This window comes from Girardinichthys multiradiatus, chromosome 1 (assembly GCF_021462225.1).
Source record: "Girardinichthys multiradiatus isolate DD_20200921_A chromosome 1, DD_fGirMul_XY1, whole genome shotgun sequence".
Lineage (NCBI taxonomy): Eukaryota > Metazoa > Chordata > Actinopteri > Cyprinodontiformes > Goodeidae > Girardinichthys > Girardinichthys multiradiatus.
In genome coordinates, this window is record NC_061794.1 from 27,508,284 (window position 1) to 27,529,474 (window position 21,191).

Consider the following 21,191-nt stretch of genomic DNA (forward strand, 5'->3'; position numbering starts at 1 on the left):
CTGCATGAATGTGTTATTTTTGGAGCATTTTGAAGCACATGGCAGTGTCACGGATTCATGCGTTTTCCTGTCTGACCTGGTTTGGGCTGATCAGAAGGTTTCATTACAGAACAGCATTTCCGGGAAACTGAACCTCCATCAGTTTATCACCAACGTCTAAATTCAGTGTGGAAGATCCCTAAACGGGTTGCTTTTAATCAAATATGAAATACCATTGGTCTTATTTTTATATCTAAGTACACTAGACAGTTTGGACTATAAAAGAACATTTCATTTCACTTCCCGTTTTGTAATGATCTACATTGTAATGTGATATTTTAGTCTGCTGTGTAGCTTTAAATAATAATTTTTTTTTTTTTTCTAAAATGATCCAAAGCACTTAGAAGTTTAAAGTCAAATCTTAAACACTCCTCCCTGAGAAGAAGAGCGGATATGAGAGTATGCGCAACTGTGAAGGATGTGGTCTACGAGATGAGGAAGAAAGTGAGGAGGAAGGAGAACACCGAACTTAAAACGAGCTTGAAACAAATTACTCGGCAACTGTCAGAACTGAGGAGACCTTTATAACTGGATTATTTCTTATTTGGAGAGCAGAGCCGTTAATTTCTGCGAATATGTGTTGAGAGAAGGAAGAAGATGGAAGTGGAGGAGACTGGTGAAATGAGGACTTCCTGGTATGATAGCTTTGGAAATATACAGTAATAGGTTGTTTTGTTTTTTAATATAAAATAATGAGACTGACTATCATAACGTTGAGGGAGGAATTAAAATGATTGGAAATTTGTGTGTGACTTTTTCATTCACCACACTTAAATTTTTAAATCATTCAGTCCTAATACAAAACTGCAGAACCTGCAGTTGAAATGATTCTGTAAAGCTGCAAGTTCTGTGTTTGGATGGCATTAATATCTGACTGGTTTGTGGCTAAGAATTTTACCCTTTTTTAGGCCTGTGTCAGGAGATATGCACTCTGTCTTCGGTGACCATGTTGGGGTAAGCGACCCTACCAGCTCTTTAATGCATGTATTTACCATCAAAAGCCTGAAATCCAGGGAATTAATTTTCAGCTAAACTTTCTGCCTTTAGAAGAAGCGAAAACAAGACCCGATCCATGAACCTGTGATCAGAATCATAGAGGCAAGTAATATTCTGAAATGCAGTGCACCGCCTTATCTCTGCTGTTCTCAGTAACCGGCGGAAGTTTGTCAACCTTACCTTTGTGACCACACTGCTGAGTGCAGAACTGACTAAAGAGGTGAACATTATCCGAGCACCCTGATTTCACAAGTAGTTTGCTTTTTTCCTGCAATATCTTGTTGCATTAAATCTGCTGGGATTTCAGGATGTTTCAGGTTTGTATGTTTTTATTTAATGCATGTTATGTATTTGCATTCTGATTGCATTTTAGCTTTTATTTCATTGTTGCCACATTAAATTTGCAGCAGTTGTGGTTAGTGGGGTGAAAAAACAGGCCGACATGTTGTGCTTCACTAGTGAGGCACAGTTTTAACTTTCTTCCTCTTTGAAAACCTTGCACAGGAAATGAGAGATGTGCACCATGTAACATCTCGGCATTATTTAACGTCCTTCTCTCTTTCATGTCAAATTCACCTTTATATATTTTTTTTTCTGGCCATCAGGATGAGGAGGAAGATGAGGAGGGGGAAATGATGGGTGATAATAAGGATTCAGAGGTTTGGTGTTTTTTTTACAGTTCTTTACTAATATTACACACTTCTGGAAATATCTTGCACTAATTCCTAGCATTGATCTGTCTTAGGAGCCCAGTAACAAAAGGGTCAAACCTGTGACTAAATCCAACAGCCTGACGGGTGTCATAACACCAGTGAAGACCCCTGCTCTTAAACGCATAGGGCAGTCTATTTCGGTAACGGAGCACACACATCCCTGCTTTCCTTTTTGTACCTCGGAATGACACCCTTATTATTCTGCATTCATATGCTCAATGTCTCGCCTCTTCACAGCGGTCCATCAGCTTTCGCACAGATGCTCGACCTTTGCCCCCAGCCCCTCTGCGTAGTCGCACTAAGGCCTCGTCGTTTCCACGTAGGCGCAACAGCCAATGTTGGAGCGACACTGTGGAGAGCCATGACCTGACTGCAAAGGAAATCAAACGCCAAGAGGTATGGATTTTATTAAATATGTGGCATCTGTAAAATATTTTGTTTGAGATTTATTTTTGCTTTTTGGGGAGGCGGGGCTTATGTGGACAAGCTCTAAGTCTGTGGTGGCAGTGTGGGTGGAATGACTAGTATGTACTGTTTCTCTGAAGCTTCTCTGCAAGGGTATTTGGAAAGAGGATGTGAGCTGGCACCAGAGGCTCAACTTCCGTTATTAAACAATCAGCTGTGAGAGCTCATGCAGGGTTTCCGCTTAGCTTACATCCCATGAAGCATTGTGCGGAAATCATCTTTATTTCCACTGACATGCCTGAAGCTAATGTGTGCAACATTTTTAACTTCTCTGCAGGTGATCTATGAGCTGACTCAGGGAGAAAGACAACTTATAGAAGACCTCAGTTTGCTCAAGAAGGTACTTGTTGGCACAGAATACACTGGGGAAAAAGTATTGATGTAAAAATATATTTGCATGAAACAATTCCTTTTCTTAGGTTACCTGCCTCTTTATGCTTTTAGGTGTACTACGAGCCCATGTTGAAGTTGAATATAATGACAGAAAGTGAGCTTGGACAAATCTTCGGGACTTTAGATACCCTCATTCCGCTGCATGAAGGTAAATGATATGAACTCTCGGCAGATTTCCAGTTTATCTCTGTGTCTAATCATTTTCCAGAACACCTCCTCATTTCCTGATCATCTACATGCAGTAAATTAAGTCTGTGGTTCTAAGTAAACAGGAGGAGTTAAATGTCCATTTATTACTGTATGATCTTGATGGATTTAAGATTACTTGTTATAATAGACAAATTTCCAGTTTTGGACTTTGGGAAGTTTTTTTTTTTTTTTTTTTTTGTAAGTCTTTTCCTTCTTTAGGATGAGTATGCCTTTTTTTATTTCATGCCAGATCTTCTGGCTCGTCTTGAACGACTGAGGGGCTCAGAGAAGACAGTTGGAGAAGTGGGGCCAACTCTGTTGAACTGGGTGAGTGTCTTCATTGTAACCAACAGCTGCAAGAGAAGAAGAGATGGGCTTAACCTGCTTTCTGTGCACATTCTTCTCTCACTTTGAACTTCTCATTCCTCCTTGCAGTTCCCCTGCCTGGAAGCCTATGTCACATACTGCTGCAACCAGGTGGGAGCCAAAGCTTTGCTGGACCTAAAGAAGCAGGAAAAAAGAGTCGAACAATTCCTGAGCCTGTGTCAGGAGTCTTCGTTTAGTAGAAAATTGGACTTGTGGAACTTTCTGGACCTACCTCGGAGCCGCCTGGTTAAATACCCGCTGTTGTTGAGGGAGATACAGAAGTGCACACCTCCAGAGCACCCGGATGAGGACACATTGCCTGATGCTGTGAGTTGCTTTGCCCCGCAGTCATAGTGTTTGTATGTATGTCTCTCTCTCTCTCACGCACACATATCTGAGTGCTAAACTGAGCAGACGAGCTAAAGAAAATCTGGATTGCTTGGTTGAGATCTGTCTCTTCGTTCATTGTATTTAGGTAAAGGCTACGAGGCCTTCACAGTTGGCTGGATATCAAACCCAAAATCAGTCCTTACTTTGGAGCCTATTAAATCCAGTTTATTGTTCTGTGAGTTTGTTCTTTTAAACTGAAGTTAACCTTTTCACAAATAATTTTTTTCGGAAACGAAGCAGTTACATTTGAAACTCTGGAATTCAGAAATAATTGTAAAAAAAAAGGATATTTGGAGAAAAAAAAATAACCTATTACTATTTATTTTTTTAAAAGCAGTCCAATCAAGAATTATATAGATTTATTTATTAATGATGTATTTATTATTGGCAGAGCATGTGAATTAAATGTGTTTTTCATCAAGAAAAGACTAATAATGCAGTAGAAGTTGAAATATCACATCCTTTCTAACAATTTCCAGTTCTGGAATCTGTTATTCAGAAAAAGATGTGTTTTGGTAATCAGCAATGTCTAAAAATGTTCCTTTTTGTTTTTAAATAATCTCAAAGTTACCTGATTAGACACTTTGCTAATGACAGAAACGGTCCCCCGTAACACGTTTGTTTTCCACAGCTGGAGCTGATCCAGAGCATCGTGGCCGAGGTGAACAAGAAGACGGGGGAAGCAGAGTGCCAGTTCTATAGGCGAGGACTGACCTACCTCGAAGAAAGCCAGAGAATACCTGAGATCCACCAGTCTCGCTTCCTGTACTGCCATGGAGAGCTCAAGACCAACAAGGGACAGGCACGTGCAGCATCCCTGATACTAGTTCAGCTGAAGGTGTCTTCATTTTAAAGGAGCCGTCAGTCTTAATATTTTATCACAACTACGTCATGTTTCTATCTTCCATGCAACAGAGGCTGCATGTATTCCTGTTTGAGCTGGCTTTGGTGCTGACCAGACCAGGAGAGGACAGAGACGGCGGACAAGCGTTTAATGTGTACCGGCAGCCTCTGCCCAACACATTGATAAATTTAGAGGAGATCCCAGACAGTGAGGCTGGAGGAGGAGGAACCTTCAGAGGAGCGTTCACCGGAGGAAATGATAAAGGTAATTTGTTTAATGTGCGTTCGTTGTGAATTAGAAATAGAATTAATAGAAAAAAATTTTGATTGAGCTGTAATAATGGTAGTAACACACTAAAAAACAACAAAAAAACAGACTCTCAAAACGTAGGATAAATATGCACACAAAGGATGATGGCATGCTTTTAAATAGAACAAAGAGAAACTATTCTGAAAACTCAAAACCCAAAATAAAAACAATCTAAACAAAATAGTTTCGCACCAGACAGTCCTGAACTTATATAAATGTAAGGTTTTATTTATTATATATTTTTTTTATCCCAATTTTAAACTCCTTTCTTCAAATGTCCCCTGTTGTAAAACAGTAATTAAATAGCATAAAGGTAAAAAAAAAAAAAACTGTTGGCATTTTTGTGTTAAAATAAAGGATTCAAGAATTAAAACTTGTAACCAAATAATCAGTTATTTTAACACAGATTTTCAGCTTGTAATTATGGTAAAAGAAAAAGAATCGCTGATGATAGAGCACATAGTATTACCCCTCTGTTAGTTCAACTGAAACCCGTTTTCACTCCATTTCCCTCCTTCCTCTGTCACCTTCTAGTGAAGAACTGCTTCCGTGTGAGCAGCAGAGGGCGCTCCAAAGTCAACCCTTACTGCTTGCAGGCCAACGACTCCTTCAGCAAGCAGCAGTGGATCACCTGCCTGCGCCAGGCCATCGTTCAGTCACGGGACAGGACTGCTCAGACCAGCCAGTCGCCGATCTCCCTCCACGCTGATCCCGCCCTTTGTCACATAGCCGATCTCAGCCTCAGCTCGGACACGGTCATGACAGACCACACTAGTCGCTGACTGGTGGGCCGATCACCCGATTTCTCTTTGGGAGGTTAGAAAGGGTCTCTGGAGAGTGAAAGAAACCAAATGGACCTTTTTATGAACAGTTTCAATTAAAGACTTCCAGAGATTTGCAAACAAACGTTTTTCTGTGTTTTTCTTTATTTTTATGATTTATTTTTAATTTTTATAAGTGTGCTGACTGAACAGTGTTACTGTTACTGAATGTGAATGTAAAATGGCAACAAAATGTTTATCCGGCTGTATTTTAATAAAACTGACAGTAAAAAGCTTGTCGAGGCGCTCATGGGTGGAAGGGGGAACGCACACCACGACATATCTAAGTATAGCCAACACAGTGAAAAGATTAGAGATGATTATCCTTCCTCCCTGTGTCTGTCTTTTCACTCTCTCTTTGGCTCTCGCTCTTTCTCTATCTCTCTCTCTCACACTAGTGGCAGGACAGGGCAGAGAGGTAGACTTTCAGTTCTATTCCACAAACAATGAAACTGTAGACGTCCCCTTATGCATTTTTAACAGCTCAGCAGATGATGGGAACAGTTTGGTTGGGACGCTTTGTTCAAAGATAGAGAGCCAAGTGATCAGGTGAGTTCAAAGTGCTCTCGATTCTATATATGGTATATTTGTAAAGATTTAACAGTTTGCTAGAGGTTACCTTTACATGCATAAAACAGCAAGTGGTGCGTATTGATTGGCTGTTAGGTTGATCCGTAGCGGACTGTCTAATCTCGATTACGTAAAGGCTTTTTATGTACGTTTAGCATTGGGAATCAGCTAAATCTAGGAATTCTTGGTTTTACATCTCCAAAAATGTTGTTTTTGTTGTGACATATGGAAGTGTTTTCACTCCATTCATTTCTTGCATGCAAAATTGCCCACTAGCAGGGGATTTACAAAAGTAGACTTAAGTTTCCTCTTCTTTTCTTGCAGCTGTAAATGTTCCTTGTCATTCTCAAGGAAAGGCAGGAGTTACTCCTCTCTGCTTCGTTACCTGAAAAGAGGTATAGCTCAGCAACATCTTGCTGACCTTTCTTCAGGCACATGAAGGATATTAAAAGAAGCTGAAGTGCAAACGTGAAGGCTTGGGTTTAGGAAGATTTACCTTGGGACATCATCAGACTGCCGCTTCACTCAGATTGATTGGTATAACGAGATGCCTGGTTCCAGTGGGGTCAACGTGGAGGGCTCCTGTGATGCCCTGTGTCGAACCCTGGTTTCTCAGAACGGTCTACAGAGAGAGACAGCAGACATCTCCCAGTCTGTCCTTTATACGTCCCTGATGGGCCTACTGCTGGTTGCTGACAATGAGGTGTGAACAAACACTAGATTCAACCTTTACTTTGTCCTCAAACAGCAATGAACATGTTAGTATGGATTTTATTGCAAATTTGTGAAAAACGTATCTCAGGGAAAGACATCAAGGTGCAATGCTAATCAAAGCACACATGTTTACGCACCTGTCAGCACTCCTCGCGTTCTCTAATAGGATAAAGGCCTCGGACTGACCCATTTTTAGCCTTGCTTGTTATGCTAATGACATAAGAAGGCTAAATCTGTCCTCCCAAAGTTACACATAGGGCAACATGGCAGGGCCAAGGCAGACAGTTAGTCACATGGAGCATAACCAGGGGTCAAGCGGTAGGGCACATATCAGACCAGTTACCATACAGCAATAAGCTGCACCTGCAGACACAGCACCATTTAAGATTTAGGTTTAAACTTCTGTCATATCTTCCTATTCATAGAAAGAGCCACTTACTGTAGGAAGTGGAAGAGTTGGTCTCAGAAACATTGGGAATACAGTAAGTGTTAAAGAGATGGCTTACTAAACCCCCTTAAGTTTTGCACCAAAATGCTCATATTTCTCTCCTGTTTGGTCAACAGTGCTTCTTGAATGCAGTGGTCCAGTGTTTGTCCCACACTCGTGTGTTGCGCAACTATTGTCTTTTAAAGTCTTACAAGCATGAGAAGTTTTCAAAAGAGGAGGCAAAGCTCATGGACAGTGGGTTTATAATTTTAACTTATATTCTCCATACATGTAAAAAAAAAAAAAATCACGTCTTACAGTTTCTGCTCTTCCTGTGCCAGCTTTCTCGCAGGTGCTCTCAGGTCTTTGGGATGTTAGGGAAGAAGACAATGTTGTTAATCCTCGACAGTTTTACAGCATTTTTAAAGAAGCAGTGCCTTACTTCAGTGGTTACAGGTAAGAAAAACAAACAACCCTCTCCAAAACAATGTAGTGGAGTTGGGCTACATTGAACTCTTTTGATATTCATACATTTATCAGTCTTAAATAGTTATTTAAGACTGTCACATGCAGTCTTAAATTTACATGCATATTAAGAGATTAAAAAATAAGTAGGTTTCATTTATTTAGGTAAAAACCCCAGGATCCATCACTGCAAAACAACACGAAGCAGAGAAAATTAAAATTGTAAAGGAAAAGCTAAAATACAATCAAGTAAAACAGATTAACCATCCAAATGCACCTTTAAGTGAATGAGTCTTTAGCTGGCTCTTAACAAGGCCACTGAGATGACAGAAGATGTGGGTTTCAAAGCAGCCTGCAACTACAATGGCTTTGTTGTTTTCTGTTTTTAGCCTTGATTTAGGGACATAGCCCCATTTCACCTGCCAAGGTCATGGTGGTGATTTACAACTGGTAAATATTAGATATGTATGACGGTGTGTCAGAAATACACACTGTCATACAAATGTCAGTTTCATCCCTGCAACTTGAGAAAAGTAGACAGCGGCCAGTTTATTGAAACTTTTAAGAAGCCCTGAAAGTACAAAGTAATTAAATTCTGAATTAATTCTGCATAGTAGTGATTGGAGAGATCACCAGATAATCCTTTAAAAAATTATAAAATGGAAGCAAATAAGGCAAAGATATAATGGGGCCAAGAACAGAACCCTGTGGAACTCCATGCTTAATAGTAATCAAAGATGATGTGAAGTTTTATTTGGCAAAAGAAATACTTAGTACAAAATCAGTAGCAAACCAATCCAGGGTTTTGTCAGATATACCTGCCCAACACTGGCTATTAGGCTTGTGCTACTAAACGAGCCTGCAAATATTGTTTGAGATTCACCTCATGATGTAATTTTACTGTAAAATAATTAGTTGTGTTCTTTAAAATAAAAAAGTATGTTTCTATGTTTGAATTGAATCCAGTCAGCAGGATGCTCAGGAGTTTCTCAGGTTCCTACTGGACAAGCTACATACCGAAATAAATCGCAGGCCTTATGTTAAAAGAACCGGGAAGGAGCTTGAGCAAACATACGTCAGATTTAGGTATGAATAGAAAAAAAAATCTGTCTTTGAATCTTGGATGCCTCCCATGTGAACACATTACCTATGTTTCCTATTTTTGATTTCATGTAGAATTTCAGAAGAGGCAAATGCCATGTGGAAGAAGCACTTGGAGAGGGATGACAGCATAATAGTAGGTGAGGAGGTCAATCCATTCTTTGTCTTCAATTGGTTTCATATGATTAAAAAGCTCAGAGACAGAAATTGACATTAAATCTGACCTCGCTCTTCACAGACCTTTTCTCAGGTCAGCTGCGGAGCTCGCTGCACTGCTCGGTTTGCTCGCACTACTCCAACACGTTCGATGTCTTCTGTGATCTGTCGCTGCCCATCCCTAAAAAGAGCTCCAGAGGGGAGGTCAGTCTGCAGGAGTGCCTGGACCTCTTCTCTCAGGAGGAGAAACTAGACAAGGAAAACTCACCAGTAAGAATGGTTTTACAATTAGATTTACATGAAGCAACAGATGTGGTCATAAAAAACTCTTTCAAAAAAATATAGATTTCTGTGTCTTCCAGATGTGTGAGAGATGTGACAGGCGTACCGAGTGCAGCAAGCGGCTTTCCATCCAGAGGTTTCCTCAGGTTATTGTAATCCGTATCCTTGGCAACACCTGCTGTTCTAATTAATATAAAAACTCAGGAGACATGTTTGTGTACAAAATCTCATTTTACGCTCATACTTAACAGTCTCCAATAGATCTAAACCGTTTTACAACATCCAGGTGGTCTATCAGTAAAAGCACAGTGTCTGTGTCTTTCCCCCTCAAGAACCTGGACCTCGGACCGTACGGACCTGTCGACTCCGGTAACAAACTTTTCATTAATTTATCTATGTACATCTTTTATTTATTAACCCTGTGCAACTTTCTGACAATATTTTAACAGAAACTATAATGTGAAAACTGTAAAACTTTGAAAAACTGGCTTTATTACTAACAAATTTAAGATATTGTTGCAAAATGGAAGCACTAGGAAAAAGCCTCCAGCTGAATTATAGATTGCCTTAGAAATCATAATTTAATTATACTCAAGAAATAGAGAAACCGCTTATTTAGAAAAGTAACAATGACATTAATTAGAAGAAAACACGTTTTTATATTTGCATATATTCAAAAGCTTATCCATAGCACAGATTTTGATAGGGTGGATTTTGATATAATATTTAAATGATAAAATATTACATTTACTTGTAGGAAGTAGCTGATCCCGCAATGTGCAAATTTTAAATCATTTTGGGGGCTGTCCGTTTCACTTTATTACAGAATATCCAAATACAAATTTAGTTTACCAGCTAAAATAATTGAAACTGTAGCGATTTCCTGACTTAGGAAGATAAACATATATGTCTTACTTGAATGGCATGTTCTCTTCTGGCTCTGGGCCTCTTTTTATTTGAAATAAAAAAATAATCTTTTTCAAATCGGCCTTGATAAATGACTCAGCGTTTGATTGTGAACAGGTGTGGGCTGATACTTTTTAAAAATGTTTTTCCTGTGTGGTAGTTTTTAACCTTTGAAGATACTGAAATTACTGCAAACAACCTTATACTGAAGAATCTGCTCAGATTGAGCCAAAGTGAACTGAATTGTATTATACTGTACTGAAGAACACTTACTCCAACCCTTACCTTAAACACAACCCAGAGGTTTTTGATGGAATATAATAGCCAAGTAAATGGCCTGATATTTGCTCTGGTTTGCCTGATTTTGCTTGTTGATGACAAGAGTAATATGACACATACAGGAAATGTATCACAAAATGTAGCCAAACTAACAAAAGAGTGTGTGCTTTAGTCTTGTATACTGATGCTTTAGTGTTTAAGATATGTAGGAAACAATTTATTAGAAGACACAATATTTCAGAGCCAACCCTTAGTTCTGAGAAAACTCTCCATGTTTTTTCTTCACAGGCTCAGTTCTATATGATTTATATGCAATTTGTAACCATGCTGGGACTGTGAACATGGGCCACTACACGGCCTGCTGTTTGGATGAAAACGGATGGTGCTTCTACAATGACTCCAGGTGAGACTGTGATGTTCACAGAACTGTAAATCAGGATGAGCTTTGTATAAACCTAGAGCCGCTGCTCAGAGTTTCCCTCATTTTCTCCGCCTACAGTGTGACCCAGCTCACAGAGAACCAGATTCAGACAAATCAAGCCTATGTCCTGTTCTACCAACGCAGCAACAGCACACCCACTGTCAGGAAATAGTCCTGAGGAGGCAGCCGATCCGAGCTACCTCACCTCCGGTGGTCATAGAAATTAATTGAAGCCGCAGGGGTTTCATAACCCTGACATTAGCAGCAAAAAACAACCTCTCGATCTCAATGAGTCTTTCCTTGAACTAGAAGTCAAGGGGGAGAGAAGGCATGCCTGTTTGAGCGTGCTTGAGAAGCATCTCGGTTAAGCTGCAGCAATGACAGTCTCTGCATGATTGCTCTCAGGCTGGATTCAGACAGGATGAATATGATGTGCTAATTCATGATGAAGAGCTCTTGCTGTGCAATTATATGTATGATGTAAGCACTGTATATTTGTACATCATTGTAAATCATGCTTGCTGATATGAACCCTAACAAGAAAATGTATATAAAATACTTGTTAGAGATACAAACAGGTTATGACATGGAACTGTATGCAAAAGATAAATCACACCTTGATGGTTTTTGTAAATAAATTCTTATAAATCTTTAAGTGGTCATTCATTAAAACAAAACTTTTGAACAATATTTATTTTTAAAGATATTTGGGATATTTGGTTGCACATTTTCTGGTAAAAGAAATCACAGTGCAAGACAGACAGCTGTTACAGGAGTGAGAGTGGATTGATAAAGTGTCAAAATGTAAAACTTCACTGACTGAAACGTAAACTCATCAGTCAGCATTTGTACCACCCAAGGAAGCTACATGTGGAAAAAAACAAGGGGGTAAAAAGTTATATTCTTAGTCTTCAAATGTCTTCTAGGTTTGGAAAAAGCAGGATTATCTACTGGTAAATCAAGAGAAGTGGATGATTAATCTTGACACCAAATAATATATGGAAATTTGACATGACATTCATGACTTAAATACAAATGGAAAATGTCAGGATAGATTTAAATGCTGGGCAGGTAACTAATCTGCAGATAGAGGGGTGATAAAAGTACACACGAATCAATTAAGAACAGAAAGATTGTTGGAGATAAATTGCACATATAAAACAGTTAACCTGCACGTTAGTGATTTGAACTACTGTTGCTTTTCACTTATTTTTTAACTGAACTTTAACAAAATGACAGTTTATGATGGTTTATGTCAAAGAGAGGTAAAACAATTCAGCATACAATACAGTGCACTGAGAAATGAACTGAGAGATAGACAATAGAGCATCTGTTCCCTTGAAGCAAGCAACAATATAAACAAACTCCAGAACTACTAATACTGAAAAGGTATTCTTTCAATGAAATGCTAATTGCTTCAAGAGGCATAACCTCAGTTTAACTGGTTAAGCATTGTGAAATACAAGGGCGAACTTCTGAAATTCAGATAACATCATACATGATCTCCTTGCACAGAAAATCTAAATTTTCAGTAGTTTTAGTGAGATGGCAGGAACATTTGAAGGGTTGTCTCTACCTAGAATATACAATTAAGTAAAAACATGTTTAATGTTTGACCTATAATGGTATTGATTTCTTTAATTGCTTTCTCCAAAAAATTGTGAACATGTATACAGCTAAATAAACATTCAACATATTAACCTTCCCCAATTCTATATTTCTTACATGGCTTTAGTAGGCTTTGGTTCATAATGTTCCACTCAAATGTCGTAATATGTGAAAAGTGATTTATTCTAAATTGCAGTTCTTTGGCCTTGTTAGTGCTTAGCCACAATTCATCCCACTCTTCACGTTCTGTTTCAGAACCAAAGTCAGTGTCCCATTCAGTTTTTATCTTAATTAACTTTCTTTCATCGTCGTACAGAATATTGCATAGGTTCCTGACATTAATTTAGCGGAGTCAGCTCAGTCAAGGAATATGTCTTCTGAAGTAGCATTTCTTTAACTCATCGGTTCAAAGATGATTTGTTTAGCAAATATCTCATATAGTCCTGGTTCCCATACCACACACTGAAGAAGCCCTGCTCAAGACTCGGTGGGAAATCTGGGTTTAAATACAGAGGAGTCTCAATGGTGATATGATGATAGTCAGACCCTCTACTTTTCATAATAGCCACCAGACTTTAATTATGTTTTAGGGGAGACAATCCCCCTTTAACAGCTGGCTTAAGCTGCTTCATGGAGGTGTAAATGATATTTTTTAAAGGTACATGAGCTATACAGTCTGATTTGGTATATAACTGTGTGTCCCTTAAAGGGGGCATATCATGCAAAATCCACTTTTTCAGCCTTTAGCCTTTTAAATACATTTTGTTGTGTACTTAGTCTGTAGGAGTGCAGAAAAGTTGAATTTAGTCTCTCCAGGGGTTGCGGAGATATCTGTATATTTTGTTTGGGTCATATTTTTCAATCTGTTCAGTTTTCTCTATCATCTGTTACTTTTTCCCAATTGTTACATCACAGTATTTGCTGTGGAACAGCTAAATAAGGTTATGGACTTCCAGCTGATCAATTTCGTGTATTTGCCATATTTATTTCCCGCTGCGATTTTGCAGTCCACGCTGAAGTATGCCTACGCTGAAAGAAGATAAGTTTGGTTGTTGGGTATATTAACCCATACAATACATTACACCGTCACCCAGCATCAGAACTGTTTCAAAGTGCCTTGTTAAATTTTATTTTTCATGGAAATGTTCCCACATCAGTGGGGAAATTCCTATTTCTCCCACTTCAAGGACGAGTGTCTTCAGCAAGCTCCACCAGTATGAAGAAGGATTTGCTGAAAGATTTCATCTGATTAAGGGGTCAATTCCTCCTGTCTATGGAAACGACGGACACAGCAAAATGGTAAGCTGCAAATAACGCTAAAATGACGACACACTTTATTTTAAACATGAACTTATTGTGTGTTGATATGACATCCTGGCCATTGTTTTGTTAGCAGTAGCATTGTGCCTTCTGCTTGTGTTAGCACTGTGTGCTGCTTTTAGCTTCTTAAGGACATAACCGTACTGCATGTTTTGAATAGTAATGTTAAACAGGTTTGCATTGTTTTTGCATTTTTGTCTTGTTTCTGCGGCACTAGAAGATTTTTATCAAACTAGAAAAATGGCCAAACGGGTTAAAGTGGAGCGCACCTTGACCTGTAGGGGGTGGGGTGTGAAGCACCTCAGTAGCATTTAAAGAGACACAACCAAAATTAGTTGCTGTTAGACGCACCTTAGACCAGGGGTAAAAGAGAAGCATGTGGAGCTACAATAACAAGGAATTCAGACAAAATCATTGCAGTTCCACTTTATATAGACCACAACTGAATGATTTAAGTGTGAAAAGGAAGGTTTTAAAAGCACGATATGCCCCCATTAAATCTAATTTCTTCCTCATTCTGATGCTCGGTTTGAGTTTCAGAAACTTGTCTTCACCGACTCTAGATGAATAAATGCATTGAGATGTTGCCATCTGGCTCCCAATTTGTGCTACTAACTAATTAAATGGATATACCTAATAAACTGGCCTGTGAGTATATAAGTAGGTGAGATTATTAAATCCTGTCAGACCCCATTTCATTCTGGTAAACTCATGCAGATATCTCCATACTCCACTTAACTTCCATAGTTTGATAAAACAATTTCCTTTGACTAAGTTTTGGTGTATGTAATAAATTATGAAAGTGTTTTCTTATTTCAGACACACTGTGTTATTTCACTATGAACATTCTGGACATTAATGCTGACAGATGGTTAATAAGATAAGTTTTCTCGCCTGACTACAGTTTACAGAAAGTTAGAAACACTGGGGACATGTGTAAGGTGCGGCATCCTGCTGACAAATGACACAAAGAGGCGGACTGAGTTTTCCAGTCTGTCTGGTAGAACAGAGAAGGGTAACATCCAGTTAAATCACTTGACCGAGATCTTCAGTCTCACAGGTAGGACAGGGCTGGGATAAACATTTTAGAATCCAGAGAGAAAACTTTGAATGTCAGAGTTTAGACTGCTTTAGATTTAGCTTTGCTGCAAATTGTCATCTGGTTTGACAAGTCCCACATTTCCCCTCACAGACTCTCAACAGGATTGGTAACATAGCTCAAGTATTTTTGTGGTGTGTATGTTCATCCAGCTGGCTCATTCTGGATTAGACTGAGCTGTTGTGTCCACCAGGGTAATTGATTAAGCATCAAAAACAGTGTAACTTCAGTATGTTAATTGAGAGCAAGTCTTATTCTTAATGTCTGTGCTGGGGTTTGGTTACTTTTTCTCTCTGTTGTAATTTAGTTTTGGTTTTCCAGAGATGACTGCTGTCAGGAAGAAGTTGGTGATCGTTGGGGACGGTGCTTGTGGGAAGACCTGTCTGCTCATTGTTTTCAGTAAAGACCAGTTTCCTGATGTCTACGTACCTACTGTGTTTGAGAACTATGTGGCAGACATTGTAGTGGAAGGGAAACAGGTAAGGGGTGATCTCACCTTGCCTGAAGTCTGCTAACATGCTGAGTTAGTAAGCAAACAAAAAAAACAAAAACCCATATCTTTCTTGCAAGGTAATTTAAAATGACCTTAAGAGGTTTTAAGCCATGATCACTGTTGAGTAATCCTTTGAGTAATTATGACTGCCATTGTAGTTCAATATAATGCAATGTCTTAAAATTGTCTACTCTATATATTGTTAATTATTTCTAACAAAGAAAATGAAATGATTTGCAGATTTCTACTCTATCCCATTAGACCAAAAGACCAAATACCCATTCATTATTTGTTTTTCAGTACTCATCGCTAAAAAGAAAATCCAAAATTTACCAATCTGCGGTCATTTTGTACCAAAAAACACATTTCAAACCTGTGTGCTTTACCTTGTTGTATTAGTTTATTTCTCTCGGTAGTTGCAGTGTGTTCTTTTCAGTCTTCTTGTCACATTTTAATCAGAAACCAGTTTAACATTAGTATACAACTGGAAGGCTAAGGGTGCATTGTTTACAATTTTCTAAGCAATAAAAGTCTTAAAAGTGAGATATGCTTTTATATTCAGCCCCTCAGAGCCGATCACAAGATGGAATCACCCATTTTCTGCTATAAAAGCTCCAGTCTTTGGGTGTGTGTCTCTATCAACTTTAGCATCTAGAAACAATTGCTTGCTCTAAAAAAGCTTGAGCTCAGTCAGATTGGATGGGGTGTGTCTGCTAACAGCATTCTCTATATATTAATACAGATTCTCAGTTGGACTGCGAAGGTCCTTTTTGGACCAAGTTGTTCTACCACAAAAATATGCTTTAATTTTAAACCACTCCAATGTGGCTTTGGCTGTATATTTATGGTTGTTTTCCTGCTTGAAGTTGTACCTCCAGCCCAGTCTTAAGTCTGCTGCAGCCTATAACTGGTTTTCTCCCAGGATTGTTTTGTATGTAGCCCCATTGATCTTTCCATCTACTCTGACTAGCTTTCCTGTCCCTGCATCATGATGGTGATGATGAAACTTAGTAGGGATGATATGTTCAGGGTGATTTGGAATGTTGGCTTTCCACCACACACTGTGTGTTTGCATCTCATCTAACTAAAGCACATTCTCTCACAAATTTACTATGTCTCCACATGGCTTCTGGAAAACTGCCAACAGGATTTCTTATGGCTTCTTTTGAAAAGTAATTTTCTTTTTGCCACTCTTCTATCAAGGTCAAATTTGTGGAGTGTTCTTCTGTCCACAGTGCTGTGGATCTCTGCAGCTCCTCTAGAGTTTCCTTGGCTCCTCTGAATAATGCACCCATTGCACAGCCTTTCAGTTTAGCTAAACAGCCATGTCTTTGCATGTTTGCAGCTGTGCATCACTCTTTCCATTTACAGACTATGTGGATTTTGTAGAACAGTTGTATTCAAATGGAGATACACACACGTTGGACTTTAGATACAAAGCAGGGAACACTTTTTTCGGACTTTTATTGTAAATAAAATGAAAATCATTTTTCTTCCTCTTCACAATTTTTTTGTTGGTCTATCCCACAGAATCCTAGTGAAATAAATTGAAGTTTGGGATTTTTACGTGACAACATGTGAAAGAGTTCAGTGGTTTTTAACACTTTTGCAAGAAATGAAAGGGTATTTTAATTATGGAGAGAAATAATCCCAAAATGCTCAAATCTAACTTTTAATATCATTTTGTTTGTACATTGTTTTCAGAATATTTTATGTGATACCCCTATTTTAAGTTTTTGGGCCAGTTGATGCTGAGATATGAAAAAATATGATGACTGATGATGTAAGGAGATGATTTTTAGATAGTCAGAGATTTCAGAACATAATATCCACAATTAAAAAAAATAATGTGCAAATCAGCATTATTTTTTCAGCAAATTATAAGTGTTTTCTATATCATTAATAAAATGTCATTTTCAGTTTTTACTTCACATGGCATGGTTTTATCTAAAAAAAAACAAGTACTTACAAAGTAAAATTCAAATATTCACATAAAAGAAGGTTAAAAATGTTCTTTTTTTGTTTAAAAAAATATTTTAATATAATATATATTAAGTGCAACACATCATTATCACATTATCATATTCGGCACAATGGCATGTGACTTTTTTTTTTACTATTAGAGAAAGTTTGTTTTTAACTATTTGCTCTTTCATCAGGTTCAACTGGCACTTTGGGACACAGCTGGTCAGGAAGATTATGATCGACTGAGGCCTCTTTCCTATCCAGACACTGATGTAATCCTCGTGTGCTTCTCTGTGAACAGCCCGGACAGTTTAGGTATCTAATGTCTAATATCCATCCATCTTCTTCATTTGCCCACCAGAGATTGAGTCATGGGGGTAAAAGGTCCAGAAGGAAATCCCAAATATTCCTCTCCATGGTGACACTCTCCAGCTCATTCTGGGGGATCCTAAGGTGTTCCCAGGCTAGAAGAGATATATAGTCCCTTCAGCTAGTTCTGAGTACTACCTGGGCATTCCTACTAGTGGGACATGGAACATCTCCAGAGGTTGGCACCCAGGAAGCCTGCAGCTCAGATGCCTGAACTACCTCAACTGACTTATTTTGATGTGGAGAGGTAGCATCTCTACTTCAAGTTCCCGCCTGGCTGACCGGCCACCCAACGGATGAAGCTCATTTTGGCCGCTTGCATCTGGTATCTTGTTGTTTCGGTCATGATCCATATCTCATGACCATAGGTGAAGACTGGAACATAGACTGACAGGTAATCCTACCATCAGTCATGAACAAGACACCAATATACTTAAACTCCTCCGCTTTAGACAGATACTAACTCACAACACAGAAGCAGCAGTCTAACTTTTTCCAGTCGTGAACCATGGCCTCAGACTAAGAGGAGCTGGCTCTCATCCCAGTAGTGTCACATTTAACTGCAGATCACAGAGTTCCCTGGACCAGTGGCGTCCCAGTCTTTAATGCAACATTGAAAAGTTGTGTCAACTGTGACAGTCAAACAATGTCTAGAGCTTTTAGCATCTTGGGCTGAATCTCATACAAAACATGGCTCTCTGTCACTGCAGAGCTTTTTTACTACCTCTGCCACAGTGATGGAATCAGCTTGGCCAAGTCTTCAGGCTCCGCCTCCTCCTAGGAGAACATTGAGCAAATTAAGGAGGTATTTAAAGAGCTCCTTTCCCTCGCAAACAATATCCTCAGCCCAGATTCACAGTTCGTACCCCAAACCATATGCAGCTTGGGATGGTCTCTGTTTCACCTTTTTGAGTCACAGAACAGTTTTCAGGAAAATCCTTGAGGTCAACCAAAGGCCTTTATCCATTGTTTAGGCCACCTGATTCAACTCACTACCAGGTGGTGATCAGTGGACAGCTCTACCCCTCTATCTTCACCTGAGTGTACAAGATGTAACGAAGCAGATCTGAGAATACCATTTGCAAAATGGTATTATTATTATTATTGACTTTTGGCCCAAGGTGGCCTGATACCAAGTACACTCATAAACCACCCAGTTGTCAAACATGGTTTTTGTTATGGACATCCAATGCCTATTACAGAAGTCCAATAACAAAACACCTCTCTGATTCATACTGGGTAGTGGGTATACACCACTCAAGGTAGCAGCATTGCTGCCAACATGGGCACTGAAGTCTCTTATGAGCACCATAGAATCAGCAGATTGCACCCCTGCCAATACACCATCCTGAGACTCCAAGAAGGCCGGGGAATCCGAAATGCTGTTCAGTGCATAACCACAAACAACAGTCACAATTTGCACAAAGATGTAAAGAGGAGACGCTCTTGCTCACCCAGAGAACTCCAAATAAGGGACATTCAGACAGAGTGTTGCGTGTATTCCCTCGTTCGCCCATGTTTTTTCTCCATGGGCAATGCTGAAATAGGACAGATTACACTTCTTTGCAGGAGTTGAGTTTTAGGGCCCAAGCGGTAGATAGAGGTGAGTCCAAATATATCTAGCTGGTATCGCTCAACCTCACACACCAACAGTAAATGTCACCTAACTGGTGACAGTTCATGTGTCCAAAGCCAGGTTATACCCCCACAAATTAACATGCCAAGGCCCCCACCCTCAGCTGCCATCCAGCTTGCATGGCACCTGATCCTGGCATTCCTCCCAGAAGTTGGTGATTCTTCATTGAGATGGGCCTTCTGCAGCTTTTTTGGATTAAGCCCAGCTGAAGGGGGTGATTCAAAAGAGGGGCTAATAATAATATAACAGATTTATTTAGTGTATCAAGGATAGGGAAAGTGATGCATGTTGCTAATTAATAATTTTTCTTTACTTTTTGCAGCAAATGTTGCAGAAAAGTGGACTCCTGAAGTGAAACACTTCTGTCCTCATGTTCCCATAATTCTGGTGGGGAACAAAAAGGACCTTCGCAGCGATGAGAATGCTATAGAAATGCTTGCCAAAATACAACAGGCACGGTGTTTTCATTGTTTAATTAACTGATTTATTTTTTTTCATTTGTGTGATCCAAAATAATAATATATATTTGTCTCCTTAAATGCAACAAAAACTGTAAATCCATGATATTTGTGTTCAGGAGCCAGTTACGTTTGAAGATGGCAAAGAGATGGCTCAACGCATTAGTGCCTACAGCTACCAGGAGTGTTCTGCCAAAACCAAGGATGGCGTGAGGCAAGTATTTGAGATGGCAGCTAGGGCAGCATTGACGAATAGCAGTCGTGGGAAGAAGTCGGGCTGCACGCTTTTATAAAGTTATGGAAAATAGGGGTGTGAGATGGGGCTGCAGTGCCTCAGTTAAATGATATCCTGTGGACTGTCAACAAAAAAAAGTTTTATTTTTCTGTTTTTTTTGTTGGTTTTTTTTGGCTTCCTGGTGTCTATATAAGGTTTTATGTATTTTATGGGGAATCTAAAGTTTTCAGATCTTTAGTATTTAAAGGTATGGTAGAGTTTTAAATTAAGCCATTTTACACAGAGGTTGATTTGTACCTGAACAAAGAGAAGAACAGCCAAGAAAAACTATTAAAATGTTATGGTTTTCAGATCTTGCACAATATCACCTACATGCAGTGCCTTGAGAGCAAAATAATAATTTTAGGATTTGTCAACTCTGAAATTCTGCATTAATTTCTATTTGTGGTGTCCACTCCTCATATTTGTTCATTATTTCTTCTTGTCATCGACACAGCGAATTTGTGTCTAAACTAGATTTTTTTTTTTCAAGTCTATAGTACTTCAGAGGTACTACTTCCCTATAGTTTTTGTGTTTTTCTGTGGATGTGCATAATAAACATGTGTGTCATTAACTATATTCATGTACTAACTTTTTTGTTTTTATGCCAAATTCATCCTCGATGGTCTCTCTCATGGCTCAGATAAATAAAGTAAGAACTACTAATAGTATCAGAAATTTTACTGGACACTATAACACCATAAGCAGAAGCACAATCATATAAAAATGTAAGTTTTAATGCATTTTTATGCAAAATTGTGTTATTGAAAACCAGTGGATCAAATCACAAATGGTGTAGCCGATAAGTTGAACTATCTTTTTATATTTCATTACTGAGTCCTTCATATACTGTACTGTCTTAACGAGGCCTTGACTATTTTTAGTTTGGCTTTTATTCCACTATATCCCCTCATATGTATAACTTTGATATATTCATATAACAGGTTTTTTAAGTATATTTTAATTAAATGACTCAACCGTCCTGTTATTGTGTATATAGAAAATAAACTAATATATTGTTACTGGTGAAATGTTTCTTGGCAAAGCTTAGGGTTACATTTTTTAGTGCCACAATTGGGGACTTTTCAGTTTCTTTCTTCCTGAAATAAAGTTTTGATTGTA

The 21,191-nt window shown here is 38.8% G+C and overlaps 3 protein-coding genes and 1 long non-coding RNA gene across 11 annotated transcripts; 3 read left to right on the forward strand and 1 right to left on the reverse strand.

Annotated features, from left to right (window-relative positions):
• Positions 1–426: 426 nt before the first annotated feature.
• arhgef3l (Rho guanine nucleotide exchange factor (GEF) 3, like) lies at positions 427–5,761 on the forward strand. Of its 4 annotated transcripts, none has more exons than XM_047360820.1 (13): positions 427–674; positions 948–993; positions 1,090–1,137; positions 1,641–1,694; positions 1,781–1,888; positions 1,986–2,144; positions 2,491–2,553; positions 2,658–2,754; positions 3,046–3,122; positions 3,231–3,488; positions 4,183–4,353; positions 4,467–4,659; positions 5,239–5,761. In XM_047360820.1, exons 1-13 carry the CDS (start codon positions 637–639, stop codon positions 5,484–5,486), a joined length of 1,560 nt encoding a protein of 519 aa, XP_047216776.1. In that variant the 5' UTR covers positions 427–636; the 3' UTR covers positions 5,487–5,761. The 4 variants fall into 4 exon arrangements, with proteins under 4 accessions (XP_047216776.1, XP_047216766.1, XP_047216784.1 ...); XM_047360810.1 differs by having other exon boundaries at positions 429–674; positions 1,087–1,137; XM_047360836.1 differs by having other exon boundaries at positions 623–674; positions 1,087–1,352.
• An 830-nt stretch (positions 5,762–6,591) lies between these two features.
• LOC124865878 lies at positions 6,592–9,477 on the reverse strand. The gene is made up of 4 exons (XR_007037676.1): positions 9,347–9,477; positions 9,027–9,207; positions 7,555–7,600; positions 6,592–6,717 (listed from the first exon to the last, which is right to left on the reverse strand). It is a non-coding gene; the product is annotated as an uncharacterized LOC124865878 (long non-coding RNA).
• Positions 6,643–11,501, forward strand: usp21 (ubiquitin specific peptidase 21). 2 transcript variants are annotated; one of them, XM_047360928.1, is made up of 11 exons: positions 6,643–6,798; positions 7,235–7,291; positions 7,374–7,491; positions 7,578–7,692; positions 8,668–8,787; positions 8,878–8,942; positions 9,041–9,228; positions 9,321–9,399; positions 9,502–9,609; positions 10,714–10,828; positions 10,925–11,501. In XM_047360928.1, the coding sequence occupies exons 1-11, from the start codon at positions 6,643–6,645 to the stop codon at positions 11,016–11,018; spliced, it is 1,215 nt and encodes a 404-aa protein (XP_047216884.1). In that variant the 3' UTR covers positions 11,019–11,501. The 2 variants fall into 2 exon arrangements, with proteins under 2 accessions (XP_047216884.1, XP_047216893.1); XM_047360937.1 differs by lacking the exon at positions 7,235–7,291.
• Positions 11,502–14,740: 3,239 nt separating this feature from the next.
• LOC124865817 (rho-related GTP-binding protein RhoA-C-like) lies at positions 14,741–21,191 on the forward strand. 4 transcript variants are annotated; one of them, XM_047361280.1, is made up of 5 exons: positions 14,741–14,834; positions 15,195–15,352; positions 17,526–17,646; positions 19,659–19,789; positions 19,914–21,191. In XM_047361280.1, exons 2-5 carry the CDS (start codon positions 15,197–15,199, stop codon positions 20,085–20,087), a joined length of 582 nt encoding a protein of 193 aa, XP_047217236.1. In that variant the 5' UTR covers positions 14,741–14,834; positions 15,195–15,196; the 3' UTR covers positions 20,088–21,191. The 4 variants fall into 4 exon arrangements, with proteins under 4 accessions (XP_047217236.1, XP_047217227.1, XP_047217243.1 ...); XM_047361271.1 differs by lacking the exon at positions 14,741–14,834 and adding an exon at positions 14,845–15,067 and having other exon boundaries at positions 15,181–15,352; XM_047361287.1 differs by lacking the exon at positions 14,741–14,834 and adding an exon at positions 14,845–15,067.

Excerpts from the sequence above, each read along its gene's own strand:
- arhgef3l (XM_047360810.1), top strand. The coding sequence starts at position 637 with ATGGAAGTGGAGGAGACTGGTGAAATGAGGACTTCCTG. Across the intron at positions 3,489-4,182 it reads AGGACACATTGCCTGATGCT|CTGGAGCTGATCCAGAGCAT; the intron begins GTGAGTTGCTTT and ends TGTTTTCCACAG. Across the intron at positions 4,660-5,238 it reads CACCGGAGGAAATGATAAAG|TGAAGAACTGCTTCCGTGTG; the intron begins GTAATTTGTTTA and ends GTCACCTTCTAG.
- usp21 (XM_047360928.1), top strand. The coding sequence starts at position 6,643 with ATGCCTGGTTCCAGTGGGGTCAACGTGGAGGGCTCCTGTGATGCCCTG. Across the intron at positions 7,292-7,373 it reads TCAGAAACATTGGGAATACA|TGCTTCTTGAATGCAGTGGT; the intron begins GTAAGTGTTAAA and ends TTTGGTCAACAG. Across the intron at positions 10,829-10,924 it reads TGCTTCTACAATGACTCCAG|TGTGACCCAGCTCACAGAGA; the intron begins GTGAGACTGTGA and ends CTCCGCCTACAG.
- LOC124865817 (XM_047361280.1), top strand. The coding sequence starts at position 15,197 with ATGACTGCTGTCAGGAAGAAGTTGGTGATCGTTGGGGACGGTGCTTGT. Across the intron at positions 17,647-19,658 it reads GAACAGCCCGGACAGTTTAG|CAAATGTTGCAGAAAAGTGG; the intron begins GTATCTAATGTC and ends TACTTTTTGCAG. Across the intron at positions 19,790-19,913 it reads TGCTTGCCAAAATACAACAG|GAGCCAGTTACGTTTGAAGA; the intron begins GCACGGTGTTTT and ends ATTTGTGTTCAG.